We start from the raw sequence: 18,729 nt of genomic DNA on the forward strand, positions 1-18,729 counted from the left end.
TACTGAGTTCCAAGCTTGAGAGACAAGCAATGTCTTATCTGTTGTCATCCTCGCCTCCTTGCCTTACAGGGTACTGAACATTCAGAGCTTAAGGAGGAAATGGACAAATGTTAATGCTATCAGCCAGAGGAAGTGGTGACTTTGAGATCAGGCTGAAAACTGAATGTATGCCTGCCACTGCTGGCCAGTACACTGCAGGTCTGAGGCTCATTCATATTTTTCTGATAGATAAATGAATCCTGAGCATCTTCAAAGAGATTCTGGATATTGTGGTGTTGTAGACAATCACCTTCTCTCATTTGGGTTCTGCTTCAGAGATTAGGGATCTCGTGATTTGCATTTTTAGATTAATTTTAATCATGCAATTTTAATGCTTCATTCATATATGCACCTATTTGTGATGCAGATTCTCCCCAAGGTGAGGGTGTGAAATGGCAGAGTAATGACAGGTTTCCTGGAAATAAATCTTGGATAAGCCAATGAAGCACTAACATTTAAACAATATTAATTAGCTATATAGAGAAAGAATCATAGAATCATAGGACAGTTTGTGTTGGAAGGGACCTCAAGTTCCAACCCTCTGTCATAGACAGAGACACACAGAGACACCTTTCAGGAGACCAGGCTGCCCAAAGCCCCAGTCAGCCTGGACTTTAACAATTCCAGGGAATGGGCATATACATAATTGATTAGTAAATACTAGAGGCTTCTTTTAAGGCTGAACGCCATAATGCTTATGTCAGGTGAAAAAGTTGCAGTCTTCATTTTTTGTCCTTTTTACATACCTGTCTCCATTATATTGGCCAGTATTAAGCAGTTAAATTAATTAACCATAATTAAATATTTACTGTATACACAGTAATACAGAGTTAAGAGGAACTCAAGCGAGTGTAACACTGATATAAGATATATATATTCATCTCCCCTTTTCAAGGCAAATTTTCAACTTTGAAGTTGTAAATGTATCAGCATCAGAACAGCAATCTTGAGGGTCCCATATTTGATGGCCGGAAGTAGAGATAGACGCTTGGCAAACACAGGCACAGAGTTCAAAACCCACCGCTCTTCATCTTGCATAAGAAAAGCAAGGAGTTGCATAATAGATATATATATATCTGTAAGCATTTCCCTAGCCCTGTTTTGTGACTGCTTTAAAGCAATTCTGGGATGAATCCTTCACCTGCTTTGTAGGATTCTTGTCCAATTACCTCCAAAAGTATCTTCAGTCTGGGATCCTACCACTGCTGAATTCCTCCTCCATGCTATGCAGTACATCTCTCCATGGTCCACCCAACATCTTCCTTCTCCAGTTAGAAAGGATTGTGCCCACAAAAGGATCACCTGCCTCCTTGTCTCCGGGCTCCCTTTGTCCTTCTGTGCTTGCTTCTATGTCTCGTGCACCACAGACACTTTGATTCAACATTAACAGCTCATCTCTGCTCACTGCGTTGAGCCAAACTCCAGTCAACAAATTGGGCACAACTGATTTTGCTCAGCAGTAATCCACCTATTTTTCCAACATGTGCCCAGCTGAATGGGCACCACTAAGACTTACAGCTTTTTTGTTACATTTTGGAAAGCCAAAGGCTCAGAAGCTTCACAGAGAAGCATGGATGCTTCAGCGCCAAGGCATTCGCTGCTACAGTAGTTTTGCACAGCGGCTGAAAGACATGTATTAACAGATCCTCCCAGTCTCCACATGTGCCAGTTATCAGACAGAAAGGGCTCTGTGGTCTTGCTTCTGTACACAGAGCCAGAGAGAAAGCCAGAGCTGTTTTGCTAGAGGCCAGGACAAATAACAAAGCATTCTTCCTCCATAAGATCCTTCCAGTGTTGTTTCTGTCCTTTGTAAAAGGAAGCAAACATTGAATATTTGAGACAGTGTTCTATTTTTGTGTCCTAGATGGTATTGTACAGGATTTCACAAGTGTAGAAAAACTCAGAAATTTCACTGCATGGCAGCACAATACACTTATCGGAAGTTTTTATCTTAGGGACAGATTTTCCTGGGATTAGTAGTTTTCTTGTCAATAAGCAATCCTTTTCTGGAAAAATATGCCTCTGTTGAAGTCTTGCAGTCACGTAATTAAACATTACTGTTGTAGAGTAGAGCCAGTAGGTTTTATTAATCTTATTTAGATAATAGTAGGTTTATTAGATAACAGTAGGATTTATTAATCATATGCTATCACTTTATTAATTTATTAATCATATGCTATCATATGCTATCACTTATCTGCTTACATACTCTTACTAGAAATACAAATTTCTGTGCTTAAGTTATGCCAGGTATATGGTCTCTCTTTTGAGTAAGCCTTTGTTTATCCCACAAGAGAAAGAAAGCAGAGAGCAGTTAAAAAGACTTTGAAATAGAACATAAAGGCAAGCTTTTCCTCTTGAGCTGCACTCTTCCTTGCTGTGGTGGATTTTAGAGTCATCCTCTGTGTCATTTAAGTAGATTCTTTTTGTAAATGATATGTATGAAGGAATGATTTACATCCTCTGCTCACTTCAACGTCAACACCAGCTAATCACTGTAAATTGAATGTAGTACATGTTCGGTGTATCAGTGCTCATTTCTTCAGTGCCATCTGAAGTTACCAGTGCTGGTGCTCACTCTACAACTGCATGAATGGCTCTAAGCTGGAGCTGATCCTTACTGAATGCCAAACACAACAAACCACACAGAAACCTCAGCTGGAGTCTTCCTTCTCCACCACTGTCAACAGGATTACATTAGGGAGCCATACTGGGAAGTTTCCCACTCAAGGAACATTTTCTGTCCTCTAGTACTGTTAAGAAGATAATTATCTTAAATAGCAGAGTTTCCCATTTATGATAGACTGATTGTGATCCAGACAGGAATCAGGCGTGCTTTGATTATCTACATGTTAACGTGGTCTGTCTGCTCAGAAAATTGCTCTAAATTACTTATAAAGAGGCACTGGAATGTGATACCATAGATAAAATAAGTGTCCCATTTACAAGGGAAGTTGAGTCACTGGAATAACCTAACCATGACTCCGAAGAACGTTTTAAGCTAACTTTGAAAATTCTGTTATAAATGGAACATTTTAAAAATATATTTTTAAATGTAGCATGGATACAGAATGACCTGGGTGGGATTTGTAATATATATGTGTATTTTTTATTTATTTTGCTATTGTGTTCAAATATCAAGTTAAGTTTTCCCTGCTTTTGCAAGGAGCTTCTAGGAGATCTACAAATACCTACTGAGCTTAAAAATTTCAGAAGCAGTGAATCTGTGATCGGATACTTCTAATATATTAACCTTGATTTTGACACTGGTAAAGCAGTGTAGACACTGTTAACAGGGCTGATTGGGAACAGCAATGATATAATATTATGAAGCTTTGATTTCTAGAAGACAGGATGTCAAATTCTACTGTTGGGCTTACAAGGATTTCTCTTACACAGCAAGAGAAAGATGTTTCCACTTTCTCCTCAGCTTAAGAACAACAAGAGAAAGAAAATCTGCAGCCAGATCTGTCTGGGCATCCCTGCCTCATTTACAAGCTTAGCATAAGCTATCCCAGATCATGGGATGCAACAATACCCAGCAACTCATTCCCTACAGTAATCATGTCTCCCCTTTTCAGGGACCAGAACAGAGAATCATAGAATCAAAGAATCATTAAGGTTGGAAAAAAAACACTAAGATCATCTAGTCCAATCATCAAACCATCACCACCATGCCCACTAACCATGCTCCTAAATACCATATCTATCCTTTTCTTGCAAACCTCCAGGAACGGTGATTCCACCACCTCCCTGCACAGCCTGTGCCAATGCCTTGCCACTCATTTGAAGAAGAGATGCTTCCTAATATCCAATCTGAGCCTCCCTGGGGCAGCTTGAGGCCATTCCTTCTCACCCTATCAGTGTTACCTGGGAGAAGAGACTGATCCTCATCTCACCACCACCTCCTTTCAGGTCTTCGTAGAGAGTGATAAGGTTTCCTCTGAGCGTCCCCATCTCCAGACTAAACAATCCCAACTTTCCTACATGATGGTATGAGCAGCAGTCATAGTAAAAAGCTTCAGTGTCTCAACACTTTTGTAAATTATATCCTTCTTCTTCTCTTTGATAATGAGATGCACTTCAGTGAGTGCTAATTCAGCAGCCTGTGGCAGAAACAGAGAGTCTATGGCTGGAGAAGAGCACATCCTGTCTTTTTGTATCACTTGTGTCTCAATATTTGGCTTAGCTTTCAGGAGCTTAGGTAACAAATGTCCCTTGGTTGCCCATTGAGAGATGCTTGGCTGTTCTGCATTTTCTGGCTTGTCTCTCTGGGGACAGAAGCCTGATGCTGGAAGGGTCCGGAATGCAAACAACTCAAGGAGGCAGCCCCTGCCCTGGGGCCAGCTAGAGCTCCAAGCACTCAGGTTCCCTTTGTTCAAATTCAGGTGGATTCCCCTTGCTAAATCATAATTTCATTTCTTCCTGCAGTAAATTAAAAAGAAAAAAAAAAACTCCTCCTCTCCCTTGGTATAACATTATGACCTGGTTTTGTAAAATGATTAGCTCTTAGAGGAGAGGCTTGCAGTTACTGTATCAAGATGGTAGATAAAGAACATGGCTTAAGCTGCTAAGAAGAGAAAAATAACCACCACCACTATCCAGAAATCCAGCATTTGAAGTGCTAGTTAATAGTTGCAAAGGATATAATAATCTTTGCATTTTAGCTTTTGGAACATTAACATAAATTGTTTCCAAATGCTCTGAACCTGCATGGCTTATGTCTCTGGAGTTGCCAGACACAAATCTTCCTTTTGCAGGGAAAGGAAAATAAACAGATCAAAAATACTCCAGAACTCTCGGGGGAAAAAAATAAAAGTCAGGTGGGAGAAATGTGTGTACATGTTGGAACAAGATGGGCATCTCCAAAGGCTTTTTATTTCCTGCATGGGTGGCTAAAGAACTTCCAGCTCTGAAGGCACAGGTGAAGCCATAGATGGCTGACTAGCAAATCCTCCTTCAATATCTACAGGTGCTTAATTCAGTGTCTCCAAATACCATTATAAGAGATCAGCCTCACTTCACTAAATAAACTAAACAACTCCTGCACTGTTTTAGGCAGTTCAAACAAGAGCATCTCTTATTAGGTTTGAAAGCACAGACAGAAAAATAAGACAAAGTCTGGGAAAGTAGTCTCTTTCCCCAACACCCCAACAGCAAATGATGTCAGGGGATGAGAGAACACCACACGGGCATGGTGATGAGATGGTTGGAATAGATGATCTTAGTGGTCTTTTTCAACCTTAATGACTCTATGATTCCTTAATAAGCCTTTAACTACAGCTTCTAGGAAAATGAGCCTGAAGGAGCAGAAAGGGAAAGAAGAATATAGAAACAGAGCATTTAAGTCAGCCTACTAGTTAATTTTTGGTACTTTTCATGCCAGTTTTTACTGCCTGGGAGGCACAATCTGGGTAGTGCTAACATTTGGCATAAATTGGAAATCTCTTCTGGGCATGCAGTAGAAAGCTGTTTTCCTTTTGGAGATGTACTTGTTATGCCTAATGTTGTAGGAGGGAAACTATATGACAGAAAAATCATTTTCTACCCTATGATAACGTTGAGAGCAATCTGGAATATCCTAAGTATAAAATAGCAACTGCCATAAAATCTAAAGACCTCTTTGTACCACTGATGCATAATAAAGGTAGGCCTCTGGCCCACAGCACTTTACAGACAACAAGCACCAGCGCAAGAGAAAGGAATTAATCAATGGCAAGGAGGCTGAGCACCAGTTTGTGCCCATCCACAACTGTGAGAGCATTTGTTTGATCTTGCAGCCTAAAGCAGTGTATAAAAACTACACTAAGCTCAGTGCGACTTATATATGACAGGAACTTTGTGACAGGCAGTGTAAATGACCACGTGCATTGATAGGCATAAGCATGCTTGGTGGGATTTCACATTTGTTTGTAAGATGGCAGTGATTTGTTTAACTTTCCCTCTACTATTTAGTAGATATGCCTTCTGATTACTTTACATTTAATTACTTCTCTCCAGAGAAGAATACAACTGACAAATATCTTCAGAATATTGTATAGTGGATCTTGAGATCGAGCCCAAGACTCCGATCTAAACAGCATGGAGCTTGGGATGTTTCTCTCTGAATTGCTTTCTGAAGGAAACCACATAGACCCAAATGCCTAACTTGAAGGGATACTGGGTCTGAAACCAGTGCTAAAGCCAACGAGGGAGTCATGTGACCAAAACCAAAATGCAGATCTTGGAAGTTTTCCTTTTTTGTCTTAACTTCCCTGACCTCTGGAACAGAGGATCGAGTTAACATCCAGGGTCTTTTCACGAACCTGTGTAGGACACAGAAATTAAGTTTGCATCTCTCTGCTCTGGGGAGGCTCAATCCACAGTGACAACCTCAGAGCACCTTTAACAAAACTGTAACTCTTTCAGGATGGGGAATAAAATACCCGGGTATTTTCCATCATAATGGCAGTGACTCTTAAACTAAGTGAGTAATAATACTTCTCTCTGCCTCTGTGAAGAACACCCAGAAAATAACACAGCACTCAAGAAGAACCACCCTGTAGCAAAGACATCAATAACACCTAATTCAGTCAGAGTAATTGTTGCTTCCAGTCCCAAACCACTTCTATATTTTATATTTTTCAGCTTTGGATGAAGAACAGAAGTGGTATAAACCTTCAAGGAATCACACTCTATATTTTTTTTCTTTGCAGAGAAATTTTTTGCTCTTTGGTATCATACATCTAATTCAGGGCTAGAAGAAAGGTGAAAAATGTGTGCCTGCATGTCCATACACAGTTCCTGCTCAGATTTCAGCTTTACAGTAACACAAATTAACTATGGGACCAAATCATATCATCTAATATACGAGTCTGGTTAAAGACTACAGATTTCTGTCCTAAACACAAATCACTTGGACAAACTGTCACACCTATCAGACTCAGACATACGTACATATATACATCAGTATACATTGGTCTGACTCCATTCACTTTGCTGAAATTATTTTCTTGAAGAAAGTTAGTTCATCTCTACCTCTTTCACAGGTGTTACGTAGACTCAAAATGGAGGGGAAAATAAATCCACCGTCATCTACTAATTGTTGTGGCAAAGATTGCACCTTCACTTCAAGTGAAGATTAACTTGCTGGAAGCAGACAGAAAGGAAAGATAAGCCTACACCAACCCTGGATCTTGTTCTCCTCCCTTATGCTGTCATTGCCAGCCACTTCTGCAGGCTACAGGCAAATTTTGAGAAGCTTGCACTTCCCTCTCCAGCATAGTTTTTCATACCTTTTATGTTTTTGTTATCAATCTCTGCGATCCTCTCTGCTCTACTGAGAGCACCTATATCCTCTTAGCTCTCTTTTGGGAGTAAGGATTACCCCATATCATCTGTACAAAACAGTTGGACCACCCCTCCATTTGGGTATGCCATAGCACAGCTGACCAGATGTCAAGATTCGTCTTCCAAGCACACATATTTTTTTTCTTTAGCTGTTACTCAGAGCTCAAAAAACTCAGCAGCTGAGCCATTATTTACCCGCTCTGCACATGCAAAAGCTCTACCCTTTTAGCCTGTGCAAGTCATCACACAATTCAGCAGCTGACAGAGCATCAAACAGAGGAAGTCTTTTAGCCAACAAAACAATTTTTGCTCGTTCAGGCCTGTCTAAAACGTTACTCAAACCCCAGTGAGAAGGGATACAAGATAATAAAAACTGAAATCTTGGAAGAGAGCTAAGAATTTCAGAATGCCCTACAGGTGGCTCCTCCAGCCAAAAGAAGAGGACAAACTCCAGAATCAAGGAGCTTGGGCCAAGAACACTAAGCAAGTAACAACTTTTTGTTTAAAACTGAGAGCTGAAGTTGGCAAAAGGACTGCAGCTGCTGTAAATGTCATTTTTTGTGTGAACAACCGAGATAGTCTCTTACGCCATTAGTACCCAAAACATTTCAGGCTTTATAGATGAAATCTGGCCTAGAGGAGAGCAGGCCTGGTGAGCAGTGAAGGTCGTGCAGTGCAGGTGGAACATGTTTTCTGCCTGGGGAATTCCCCTTCCTCAGTAGGCAGCTATGCCTTGCTCCATCTGTAGCCCCTGAACAGACTTCAGGTGTAACACACACTGTAAGCCTCAGGCTAAGAAAGGAGGAGGAAATAACGTACCGATTCAGACAAACTGATATGTCCTTTGCAGCTTCTTCTACTGTTTCCTTTGTTTAATCGTTACTTGACATTCGCCTGAACCATAGTAGCTATCTCTCACTTGTGCCCCCAGTACACAACAGCTGCTGGACGAGTTGTCTTAACTCATTCAGCTGCATCAGAAAGGAATCAGATATGCGATCACTGCCCCCTGCTTCCTGCTGTGAACAGTGCCCATTGTCATGTCTGTGAGCAGGAGACAGGAACTGGCTTGCTGCAGTGCAGCTATTGCCAGCCACTGGCTTATTGAGAACGTAGAGGAATAAGGAACAGAAGCACACAGCAGTGATGTTTGATAGCCTGTGCATGACTAAAGTCTACCAGCAATGCAAACCTGCTTTTTGCCTTTCAGAAGATGTGCTGATCTTTCTGGAGATTAGCTGGCTTATTCTCTTGGTTCCCTCTATGCCCTACAGAGACAACATTTTGCATAGGACTTGATGGTCAAACATACCTGGCGTTTTTTAAGCATCCCATGTGGATTCTTCACACATAGGATTTGCTCATATTCCTCTCTTGTTGGTCTGTAACATTTGCTCTGGTCAAAGGTAGGTCAGTGGGTGGTTAAAATAAGTGGGCTACTGCCTTCATTGAGCACGGTGAGATTTATAATTTGTTTCCTTCTATTGTGTTGATTTATCTGACTGAAATTTGAATTTGATAAACTGAAATTGATAATAAACCCTTCTTGGAGCATCAGATCAACTGCAGCTCAGTCCAGTGTGCCCATTTCTGTCTTTGTGGCAGGACAGCTGGACTCCAGGCATCAACATGACTGAGCGTTTCGACTGCCACTACTGCAAAGAATCTCTGTTTGGTAAGAAGTACATCCTGAGGGAGGACAGCCCCTACTGTGTGAAATGCTACGAAAACCTCTATTCCAACACCTGTGAGGAATGCAAGAAACCTATTGGTGCTGACTGCAAGGTATGGCAGGTTGTGCCTCATTATCTTGGTAGGGTAGCCCAGATGCATTGCTCGTAGTTCTGAACAAATCCTACACTGTGGGGCACAAAGCCTCTTGCACAAAATGGGTTGATCTCTGAGCATCTACAAGAAAGGGACAGACTCTTTAGCAGGGTATGTGGCAATAAGACAAGGGGAAATGTTTTCAAACTAAAAGAGGGGAGATTTAGGTAGGATATAAAGAAAAAGTATTTTACAATGAGGGTGGTAAGGCACTGGCACACGTTGCCCAGAGTGGTGGTGGATGTCTACTGGAGACACTCTAGATCAGTCTGGTTGGGGCTCTGAGCGACCTGGTTGAGATGTAGTGTCCCTGTTCATTACAGAGGATTGAATGACCTTTAGAGGTCCCTTAATGACTCTAAGGATTCTATGATTCTATGATCTTATTCACTGATGTGATGAATAAATGATTTGCACTTTAAACACGCTAGACACATTTCTGGAACCAGTGGGATTGCTCAAGATGTGTAGCTGGAGGGCATGATGCACAAGCAATCCCTTGCTATAGCTGAGAAGAATAGGTGCAGCAGCAACAGAAATAATCTAGAGCACAGAAAATGTTTCCAGGTGAAAATATTTGCTATTAAAAATACAGCTGATCCTTCAGCCTTCCACAAAGTTACTGGGTTGAATTTAGAGAGTCTTTTTTCCAGAGGTATTACCAGGTAAAACTTGGTCTAGGGAGCTGCTTTGGCAGGGGGGGTTGGACTCGATGATCTCTAGAGGTCCCTTCCAGCCCCTACAGTTCTGTGATTTTGTAATAAATGCTCATATTCTACTATCATTTAATATGGAAAACATTGTATTTATGGGGGAGCCTTTAAAGGTGTTTGAGACATGATGCTATCAGCTGGAGGGATCCATAAGTTTAGCTTACTGGTTACAAAGGTTTGATGAGAGACCATGCTTTCTGGACTCCTGCACCTGCTTTTCACCTCTTCCCATTGCAAGCCCTGACTCAACAAGCATAATAGAAATGGAAAAGCACCCCTCTCTTCCTGTAAGACACAGGGTGGTCTTAAAAAGTCTCTCTATTTCAGTTGGAGAGCCCAGCTGTCATTGCGGCCAGCTGGGATCTGGAAAGGTGGCAGAAAACAGTGTTGCTTACCTTTGGATCAGAGGGAGCTGAGCTACTGTTAGCACTTTACTAACCGTAATTCATTGTTATCAAGAGACAAGATGCTCAGGAAAAGGTGCCAACTCGTAGACCACAAAAAATTGGCTAACACTGAAAGAAGTAATACATCAGTTACAATACAATTAGCCTTCTAAACTGAGAAAAATGATAGTAGGGTCTAACTGGAGATGACAAAGAAAGAGCAGATGCCTTGCTTGCTTTAGCTCTGTACTGCTGCACCGCATGGTAACATCTACCTGATCTAAATGAGGTGGAACCACTTGCATTCCTTTCAAATTAGCCAAAACTACTGGAGTTCACATCAGTTTTACTCTAAGTGAATGGAGAAAGATGATATTTCAGGAATCCAATTTGAGGTGCTTGTTAGACTCCTATGAATAAATTTCATCCAATATATACCCTCCTCGCCCCAAACTGACCTGTTCCAATTTAGCTGAGGGTTTCACTGGAAGGGTGGGTTTGTATGGGCATGGATTCTTGATCTGTTCGTGGTGGTCTGACATTTGATTTCCTACACTGTTGGCCCATACCTCTAGAAGCATCAGTTAGTTCCTAATACTGGTACTAGCACCATATTGTTACTTCAAAGACTTCGAGATATAAAATCATATGCTTATCCAGATAGGAAAAAATTGAAATCTTCTGTCTTCCACACTGACCTATTCTACACTATTGGAAAATGAGTAGGAAAGCCTCTTTCAGAAGCCTTAAAAAGGTGCACATTTCACCATCATGACAGGGAACTGGCAATAATCTGTAAGAGCTATAAAACTGCCAGCTTTCCTACAGCTCATAAACATGCAGATTAGAGAAGAGATACAGCTGGCCTGACCTGGAAAACCAAAACGTTTCTGCCCCAGTTCTAGAGCGTGCTTTTGTTTTAAGGTCTCTTTCTAATCCCTTGAGAAGTTATTTCCATGTGTTGATATTCAAGAATTTCAGAACTTGGACTGCCTTCAACAAATCTCGGACAAAGTATTCAGGAATTAATCAGGCTGAACTTTTCAACTCAGATTTATGGATTTAGGGAGTGTGGGTGTTATCCAATATACTTCTCTTCTGTACTTCTAAGCAAGACCCACTCTAAAACAGATAAAAAATAAAAACCCACAAATTTTCTGCAATATGAGAGTATTTTTATATGTTAAATATATACATATATATATACATGTGGAGAACACAGCTATAAGATAGAAAAATAAAAATTTCTTAAACAGCTGTAAAGTGTACCAGACACAAATGCACCCTTGTTTCTGTGACTGTTGTTTGTGCCTACAAACAGTCCTTTATGCTAATGTTTTTCAACCTGACCAATTTTAAGCATATTTGGACAGATGAAGAAAAGTTCCAAACTTAGCAAGCTCCTGCAAGACTTCTGAAAATAAAATAAGTGGTGAGTGCTAAAAAGGGGATCCGATCAATGTTCCCACTGAGAGGCAAACTAGAGTCATTTTTCAATTACAGTAATAGACACTAGAGAGTGCATTTGAGAGAGTCCTTGTAAGTGCCTCAGACACAAGTATCAGTCAAAGCCTGAGCACAGTGATTGAGCATAATTCAGCCATAAAACACAGTCACAAATATCCTGCTTCTGTTCCTTTCTAAACTATATATACACATTTGTATATAGACATAAAAACATACATTCAGTCATACATACACATGTTGGTATATATTGCATTTGCAATACAGTGACAACATAATGTGCTTGGGAATAAAACCATGCTTACTGCATGTAGAAAGTGGACTCCATATTTACTACTTATTCTGACAAAGTCCTTGTACAGCTTTATACAGAACCTAATGTAGTAAAAGTGTTGTCACCCACCTCATATCTGCAGGACAACCTGAAAAGCTCCATTTAGCTCTCACCTCAGATCCTCCTTTGCAAGTCCCATCTTGGCCACTGCTGTTTCTCTGCACTGAAGAGAGCTGAACTGAGAAATCAGCTGCAGTGGAGATAGAATCATGAAGGTTGAAAAAGACCACTGCAGTTATCCAGTCCAACCATAGAGATACAGAAACAGCAAGGCTGGAAAAATGATACCCTGCATTTCATTTGTACAGAACTTCCTATGCTTCAGTTTGTGGCCATTTCCCCTCGTCCTATCACCACACACTGCTGAGAAGAGTCCGGCCTCGTCCTTTTGCCTCCTGCTCCTTAGATATTTATAGATGTTGGCAATTTCCTTCTTGCAGATAGCTTAGTTAGTCTGTGGCTGTTTCAGAACTTGCAAAACATGAGACTAAAGAATAGGATTAAGATTTGGAGCATCCAATTCCCAAAGAATGAACTCTCATTCACAGAAGTAAGTGCAAAGCAAGAATTAGCTTTGATAGCATCTTAAATGCTTACTTGTCTGGGTGAAAATTACCATATAAAACCAAGCAGAACAAAAGTGAGGTTTTTCTCTTAGCAGACAAGAGCAATCCTCCCACAGGTGAAGGGCTTACCCCAGAGTAAACCAGGTGGTGACAAGAGGACAGTTGCTTCTCCATCTCTGACCCTACTGTGGTGTTCTTGCTGTGTATCATCTCACCTGAGTGACACTTCAGCCTGCTCTGGCACTGGTAACACTGAGACTTGGACAGGGCTCTGGGAGGCTGGAGCCAATGCCACATTTTCACCTCATGTTTCCAGCACAAGGAGCCCGTAAATTAACTACCCTGAAGACAAACTGTCCTTGGATACAGAGCAGGAGAGAATTTGCATCACCATCTTTCAATCTTTTTATGGTGATTTCTGAGTAATTGTGTACGTAACTGAGGTAATATTTCTGAACTTATTTTAAATGCTGTCTTCTACAAAAAGAAAAAAAAAACCCAAACACCCTGAACTGACAGCTTGTGATATTAAATACACCTCTGGATTTAGGCCATTGTGTTAACTGTAAACAATTCAGGTGATGTTTATGAAATTTTCACAGACAGATTAAAAGCCTCATGCAGTGAGTGGTAGGAGATACTAGCAGGCAGAAGAAAAAGCTCAATGCCATTTCTCTCACAGCCATTACACGTTATCCATATGCCAACAGGGCCTGATAGAATCGTGCTCCTCCTGAGAAGGAGAGGTTGGCATTTTGTTGTCTGTGTCTGCTCACTACACCCACTGCTTCACACTTCTTTCTGGAAATCCATCCATTATGTTCTCATCTGCTTAACTGTTTAAATACGACTTTGATCTGCTCTTTACCTTTTTAAAGAGTTTCTTTGCAGGCCTTCTGGCACAGAAACCATCACAAATACAGGAAATATTCACAGTGATCTAGTGCTCGGTGCAGACCACAAGCTGGCTTTGGCCAGCAGGAGAGGGTGAAAATTCCCTCTACAAAACGTGAGAATGAAATGAGAAGTGGATTGTGCAATGAAGCTAGTGTGGCAGCACGTAGGTCAAAATGAGTCCTGTGCAATCTAAATGAAAACTAAAGCATCTAATAATGTGGACTGGGAAAAGGAGATGTCCTAACTTTCAACCCCTGTTCTGAGTCGTAGCACTTTCTAAGTGCATTACTAAATACTGGACCAGCTGTTGTGATGAGGAATGGTGACAGAAAGACACCATAATCTCTTCTCATATCACTACAGTGGTGACTAACGTTGCTTAATTTCATCTTCTCCGAACACATTTTTGATAGGGAAGTACCAGTCTGACACAATGAAGTGCTTTGTTACAGGGTGCTCACAGCCAAAATCTGTGCACTGCTTTGTTGTTGTACCATATTTCCCATGCTCATCCTTTTGCAAATACCATTATGACAAGGAAAAAAAGTTTGATGTGCTTTTCATTCGTGAACTAACGTATGCTCTTATTCTTCTGGTGCCTCTAATCCCCTTTTTCCTGTCCAGTCCTCACTGAGAGCCAGTTCAGGAGAAAAGGTAACACATAACAACTTCAGGTTACTTATACTTAGACCAGTGAAGGCCTAAGATGTAACACAGTTGCAGGGTATGAGGAGCTGAAAACTGTTCTCCTGACAAAGTTTTTATGAGGATGACAACATGAAAATGAGATAGTTTGAAAAGCATTTGAGGGCTTTTGACTGTAAGTTTCAAGCTCATTGTGCAAGGGAGAACACTTTGCTTTGGATGCAGATAGGGTATGCATCAAATTTTGCTTGTGCAGTCATTGATCTGTGTGCGTGCAAATAACCACCTCTTGGTCACCCTCTGATGTTTTGAGGAGAAACAGCCCAGAATTTGCCACTCATCTGGACATCCCAAGGAGCGCAGAGCTGAAATTTTCACCTGACGCCAAGAAATGCACCGATTCAAATTTAAGGAGTTTCAAGTTTTGCTAATCAGTTATTCTTATACAAAAGCAGATCAGAGAATGATTATTTTCTTTACTTGGAAGAAATGTAACTGAATGAAGTGCTAAATATTTCTTCTTTTTGCTTCAGCTTGTAACATAACCCTTCCAAGGCAGGCATTGCCATTCTTCCCTCCATTCTCACTGGTAGCACATCTGGAACTATCTGCAGCTCTCTGCTCTTCAGCTGCAAAACTCTTGCATGGGGCAGACCACGTCCTGCACCGTGCATCAACGTGCACATAAACACAATTCCATTTCTCAAATTTCAATCTCTGGTAATTCTGTAGTCTCTTCTTGTGCCTATTTGTGCTTTATCTAGCAAGAGCACATCGCTGTTCGTTTTCATAGATGCATGGATTGATGGTAAAGACAGCTATTTTCTAGATTTCTCTTGGGCAACAGCTAAAGCATATAGTACTGGTGACTCATTTCTCTCAAGCTGCATTAAGCAGACAAGTCACATTCACTGGTATTTTAAGGATATGCTCCAGTTCTAAGTCCACAGAAGCAATTCTTTTTATTAGTTCTTCCTGGAAATGTAAGAGATAAACAGGAATTAATTGTGTATCACTTGTCTCTTCTGCTAGAACAGGTTTGTTTAGGTTACAGTCAGCTAGAGTAACTCAAGCTCTCGTGCCTTGAGTAAATCAAATGCTCTTTCAGCTTAACTGAGCACCAGGCTAACAGACAAGCTTGAAGTCATCTCTGCAGACGCAGCTGCTCCAGCACAGAATCTGATCCAGGTCAATACATCTACAACTTATGTGCAATGGTTCCAGTTAGATATAGTGCCGATGTAGAAAAAAACCTGATACCCAGTGACTTCATTACACTGACCTAAAAGCAACTGTGAAACAACCCAGAAACTGTTTCATCAGTACCTTGGACTTCCACGCTTTGGCTGACAGATTCAGAGAGAGAAGACAATAACCATTTAATCTGTCCAATACTCTGCTGCAGGCACATCAAAGTCAGACATCTTAAGCATCCCCTACATTTGATGACAGTATCTGTTATAATCATCTCAGCTGGGTAAAGATTACTCACACCAGTGTCTACCTTGCTTTCATTGGGCTGCAACTATGATTCATCACTTTGCCACGATGAAGTGTCTGCTGCTTTGACCTACTAGTCCACACTGATCTATGCAATCTGCCATCGTAACTGATTTAAGGATTAAATTCTTCATCAGTAAAACCTCATCCTTTTCTTCATTACTGCTCTTCTGCATGGCATAATTTTATTGATAAAATAAGGCAAAACAAAAGGAAATTTCAGCACGTTTAAACAGGACTCTTTTTATTTTGGTTTTAGAAAAGTCTGAGATTTTATGGTCAGAAATTTGTGTTGTCTTCAAAGATTTAGCTGAAATTAGCAGACAAGCAATAAACAACCAACTGAAAGCTGTGCAGCATGAAGCTCAAGCATTTCACCTGAGTATGCACCCTTGGAGAGGAAAGACATGCTGAGCATCACTAGTTACAGTGACTTAAGGAACTCTCCATTGCATGTTCAAATTCTCCTGAAGTTCCTATAGTGTTGAATGTTACTATACATCAGCTGAGCTATGAAGAAAAGTATCCCAGAGTTTGCATGTTTGAAGTCACCTGTGACTGTGCTGGCATGGCCACAGCTGATAAGTCTGACACAACAGGTTGCTTTCATTACACTTCACACAACTGGAAAAAAAAATAATCTGATACTCTACAACTCACTTTTCCTTCAGCTGACCAGAGTAATCAGCTTGTAACATACACCAGACCCAGGGCTTGAACCAGACTAGATATTTCTGCAGAATCTATAGATTTTCAATTCACAACGATGCTAACATCTCACAGCCCTGCCTCAAACAGAAGCCTACATATTTACCTGATCTACATATTTCTTGCGATGATCTGAGCTCCACTTTGTCTGATCTCTCACAGACGCTGTTCAAATGTTACACAATTAGGCTACCTACAATTATAGAAGACTCAATGCATCCCTTTATTTCATACTTCTTCGGACTCGTTTTTATTTGTGGTGTTTTTTTTTTTTTGTTTGTTTGTTTTTTTATCGTTACTTTGTTTTAATGAATACAAGTACCAGTGGGGAGATATTTTGAACACCTATGTGCTCCATGGTGATAATTCATTGGTTAAGAGTGTTCCGGATCACTGGCTGCAGGAACAATGTGGTCTCTCATCTTCCAGAGTGTTCAGTCACCATCAAGGCATCTGATTCTCATTTGAAATGTACATAAAATGAAGCACAAGACCTGGTTAAAAATTAATTTCAACATGCACATGAAGAAACAAGCACCAGGCCAAATTTCACCCTTGGTCTAAACCTGGCAAACTATCCAAATGTGATTGGAAAAAAGATATCTGCCCAGCAATGAAAACTACAAAATGACCTAGAAATTGTCAGTAACTAGGAAAAGTATAGGAAGTCTATTATATCTCTGCATTTAACAAGATCCAATCTGAATCAAAACCAGGACTTCATTCTTAAAGGAAATACTGAAATGAAACTAGTTGTTCCTCTCACTGAATTGAAATTGAATTCAGCTGACCTGGAATTGGAAGAAGATTGATAGTTGTCATCAGCTACTGTCGGTAATGGCAGTAAAACAGGCTCACCTTCATGAGAACATGCCATTTCCCTGAGCCATGCAAATCAGCCCTGATTTCTTTCTGATTCAGATATGCATGTTTGTGTTCTCTGAACTTCCAACTGAGCAAACTATTCATTCCGCTTACTCTGTGGTTTTTAATTTCTACAGGATCTGTCTTACAAGGACCGCCACTGGCATGAAACCTGCTTCCATTGCTTCCAGTGCAAGAATTCACTGGTGGACAAGCCTTTTGCTGCAAAAGAGGAACATCTACTTTGTACTGATTGCTACTCCAATGAATACTCTTCCAAATGTAATGAGTGCAAGAAGACTATTATGCCAGGTTAGGATACTCACTTTCGGGGCTGAGGAAAGATCAGGTTTATATCAAGCCTAATCTCAGCAACATTTGTGATAAATATTTCTCCTTAACCTTCTCTGCTGAATCATGGTGAACTTTCATAAAATACAGCTGATGATGCTTTTTGAGTTATTTCTAAGATCAGAACCCAGAGTATTCAGAATGGATCTTAACAGAACTGTTAAACACATGAAGAGGGTTACTCTTGAAAGCTAGTGCTTTTTTGATTTAGCATTTTTGTTAATGAGATCTACAACTTTCTATAGAAGTATTTATTAAAAGGCTATTAATAGATGGGCAACTCATCTGTTCACTCCTAAGTTTTTCTCAATTGGCTTCTCATGCTTGAACATAGGTTCATAGGTTCATAAGGTTGGAAAGGACCTACAAGATCATCTAGTCCAACCATGAGAAAACATCAGAGGAAGCTCACAAATCTAATTTTACTTAATTCATGACATGGCTTTTTACATAAATAGCCAAAATTTACATTCTTCATTAAAAATCAATAACTGGTCAAAATATCTCTAAGGTCTTTCTTGAGCTCAAAGGTTTAAATAGGAAAGAGACACCTTCTCTTTCAAGTGGGGTATCCAATAAAACCAATGCTGGCAGCATAAAGTTATAGTAACAGATTGGTAAAGCCCCATTTACTCATGACAGTACTAAAGCACTCGGCTTTTGATTTATATGATTCATTATTTGAGGGCTTAAATTGGAAGAAATATTGGTTTCATAAATAAAAAAGGCAATTTGAAGAATCCACATGCATACTCCGTAATGACTACTAGTTACTTCTTTCCAGTAAATTTTTTCCTTGGCTGGTTCTCATATTGTTCATCTTTGACAAAAGCTGAAAAACACTGCTTTGTGTATCTAAGATGTTTTGATAAAAATGAGAGCATATATGGAGGTATATAAATAAGAAAAAACAGCGATATGTAAAAGCAGATGGACCTATTCATTCATGAAATGAAAGGAACACGGTTAGTGGGCACAGTGCTGAGGGGGTTGATGGTTGGTCTAGATGATCTTAGAGGTCTTTTCCAACCTTAATGATCACACGATTGAGTACAAGCATCTTTTATTATTGCATGTGCATCTGGTTTTTTTTCAGATACAGCACC

The 18,729-nt window shown here is 40.3% G+C and overlaps 1 protein-coding gene across 5 annotated transcripts in view; it reads left to right on the forward strand.

The window, feature by feature from the left end:
* The window catches only part of FHL2 (four and a half LIM domains 2), a 39,670-nt gene that overhangs the window by 16,208 nt on the left and 4,733 nt on the right, over positions 1-18,729 (forward strand). For 2 of the 5 annotated variants that reach the window (XM_065741101.1, XM_065741100.1), the window contains exons 2-3: positions 8,974-9,153; positions 17,410-17,584. In XM_065741101.1, the coding sequence (XP_065597173.1) occupies positions 8,998-9,153; positions 17,410-17,584 (331 nt within the window). In that variant the 5' untranslated portion in view covers positions 8,974-8,997. Of the gene's footprint in view, positions 1-7,248; positions 7,265-8,973; positions 9,154-17,409; positions 17,585-18,729 lie in introns of those variants that run through there. The other 3 variants (XM_065741103.1, XM_065741102.1, XM_065741105.1) reach the window with 2 other exon arrangements.

Source organism: Cyrtonyx montezumae, unplaced genomic scaffold (assembly GCF_038088225.1).
Source record: "Cyrtonyx montezumae isolate F1298 unplaced genomic scaffold, pur_monq_1.0 scaffold_3, whole genome shotgun sequence".
In the NCBI taxonomy this organism is placed as follows: Eukaryota; Metazoa; Chordata; class Aves; order Galliformes; family Odontophoridae; genus Cyrtonyx; species Cyrtonyx montezumae.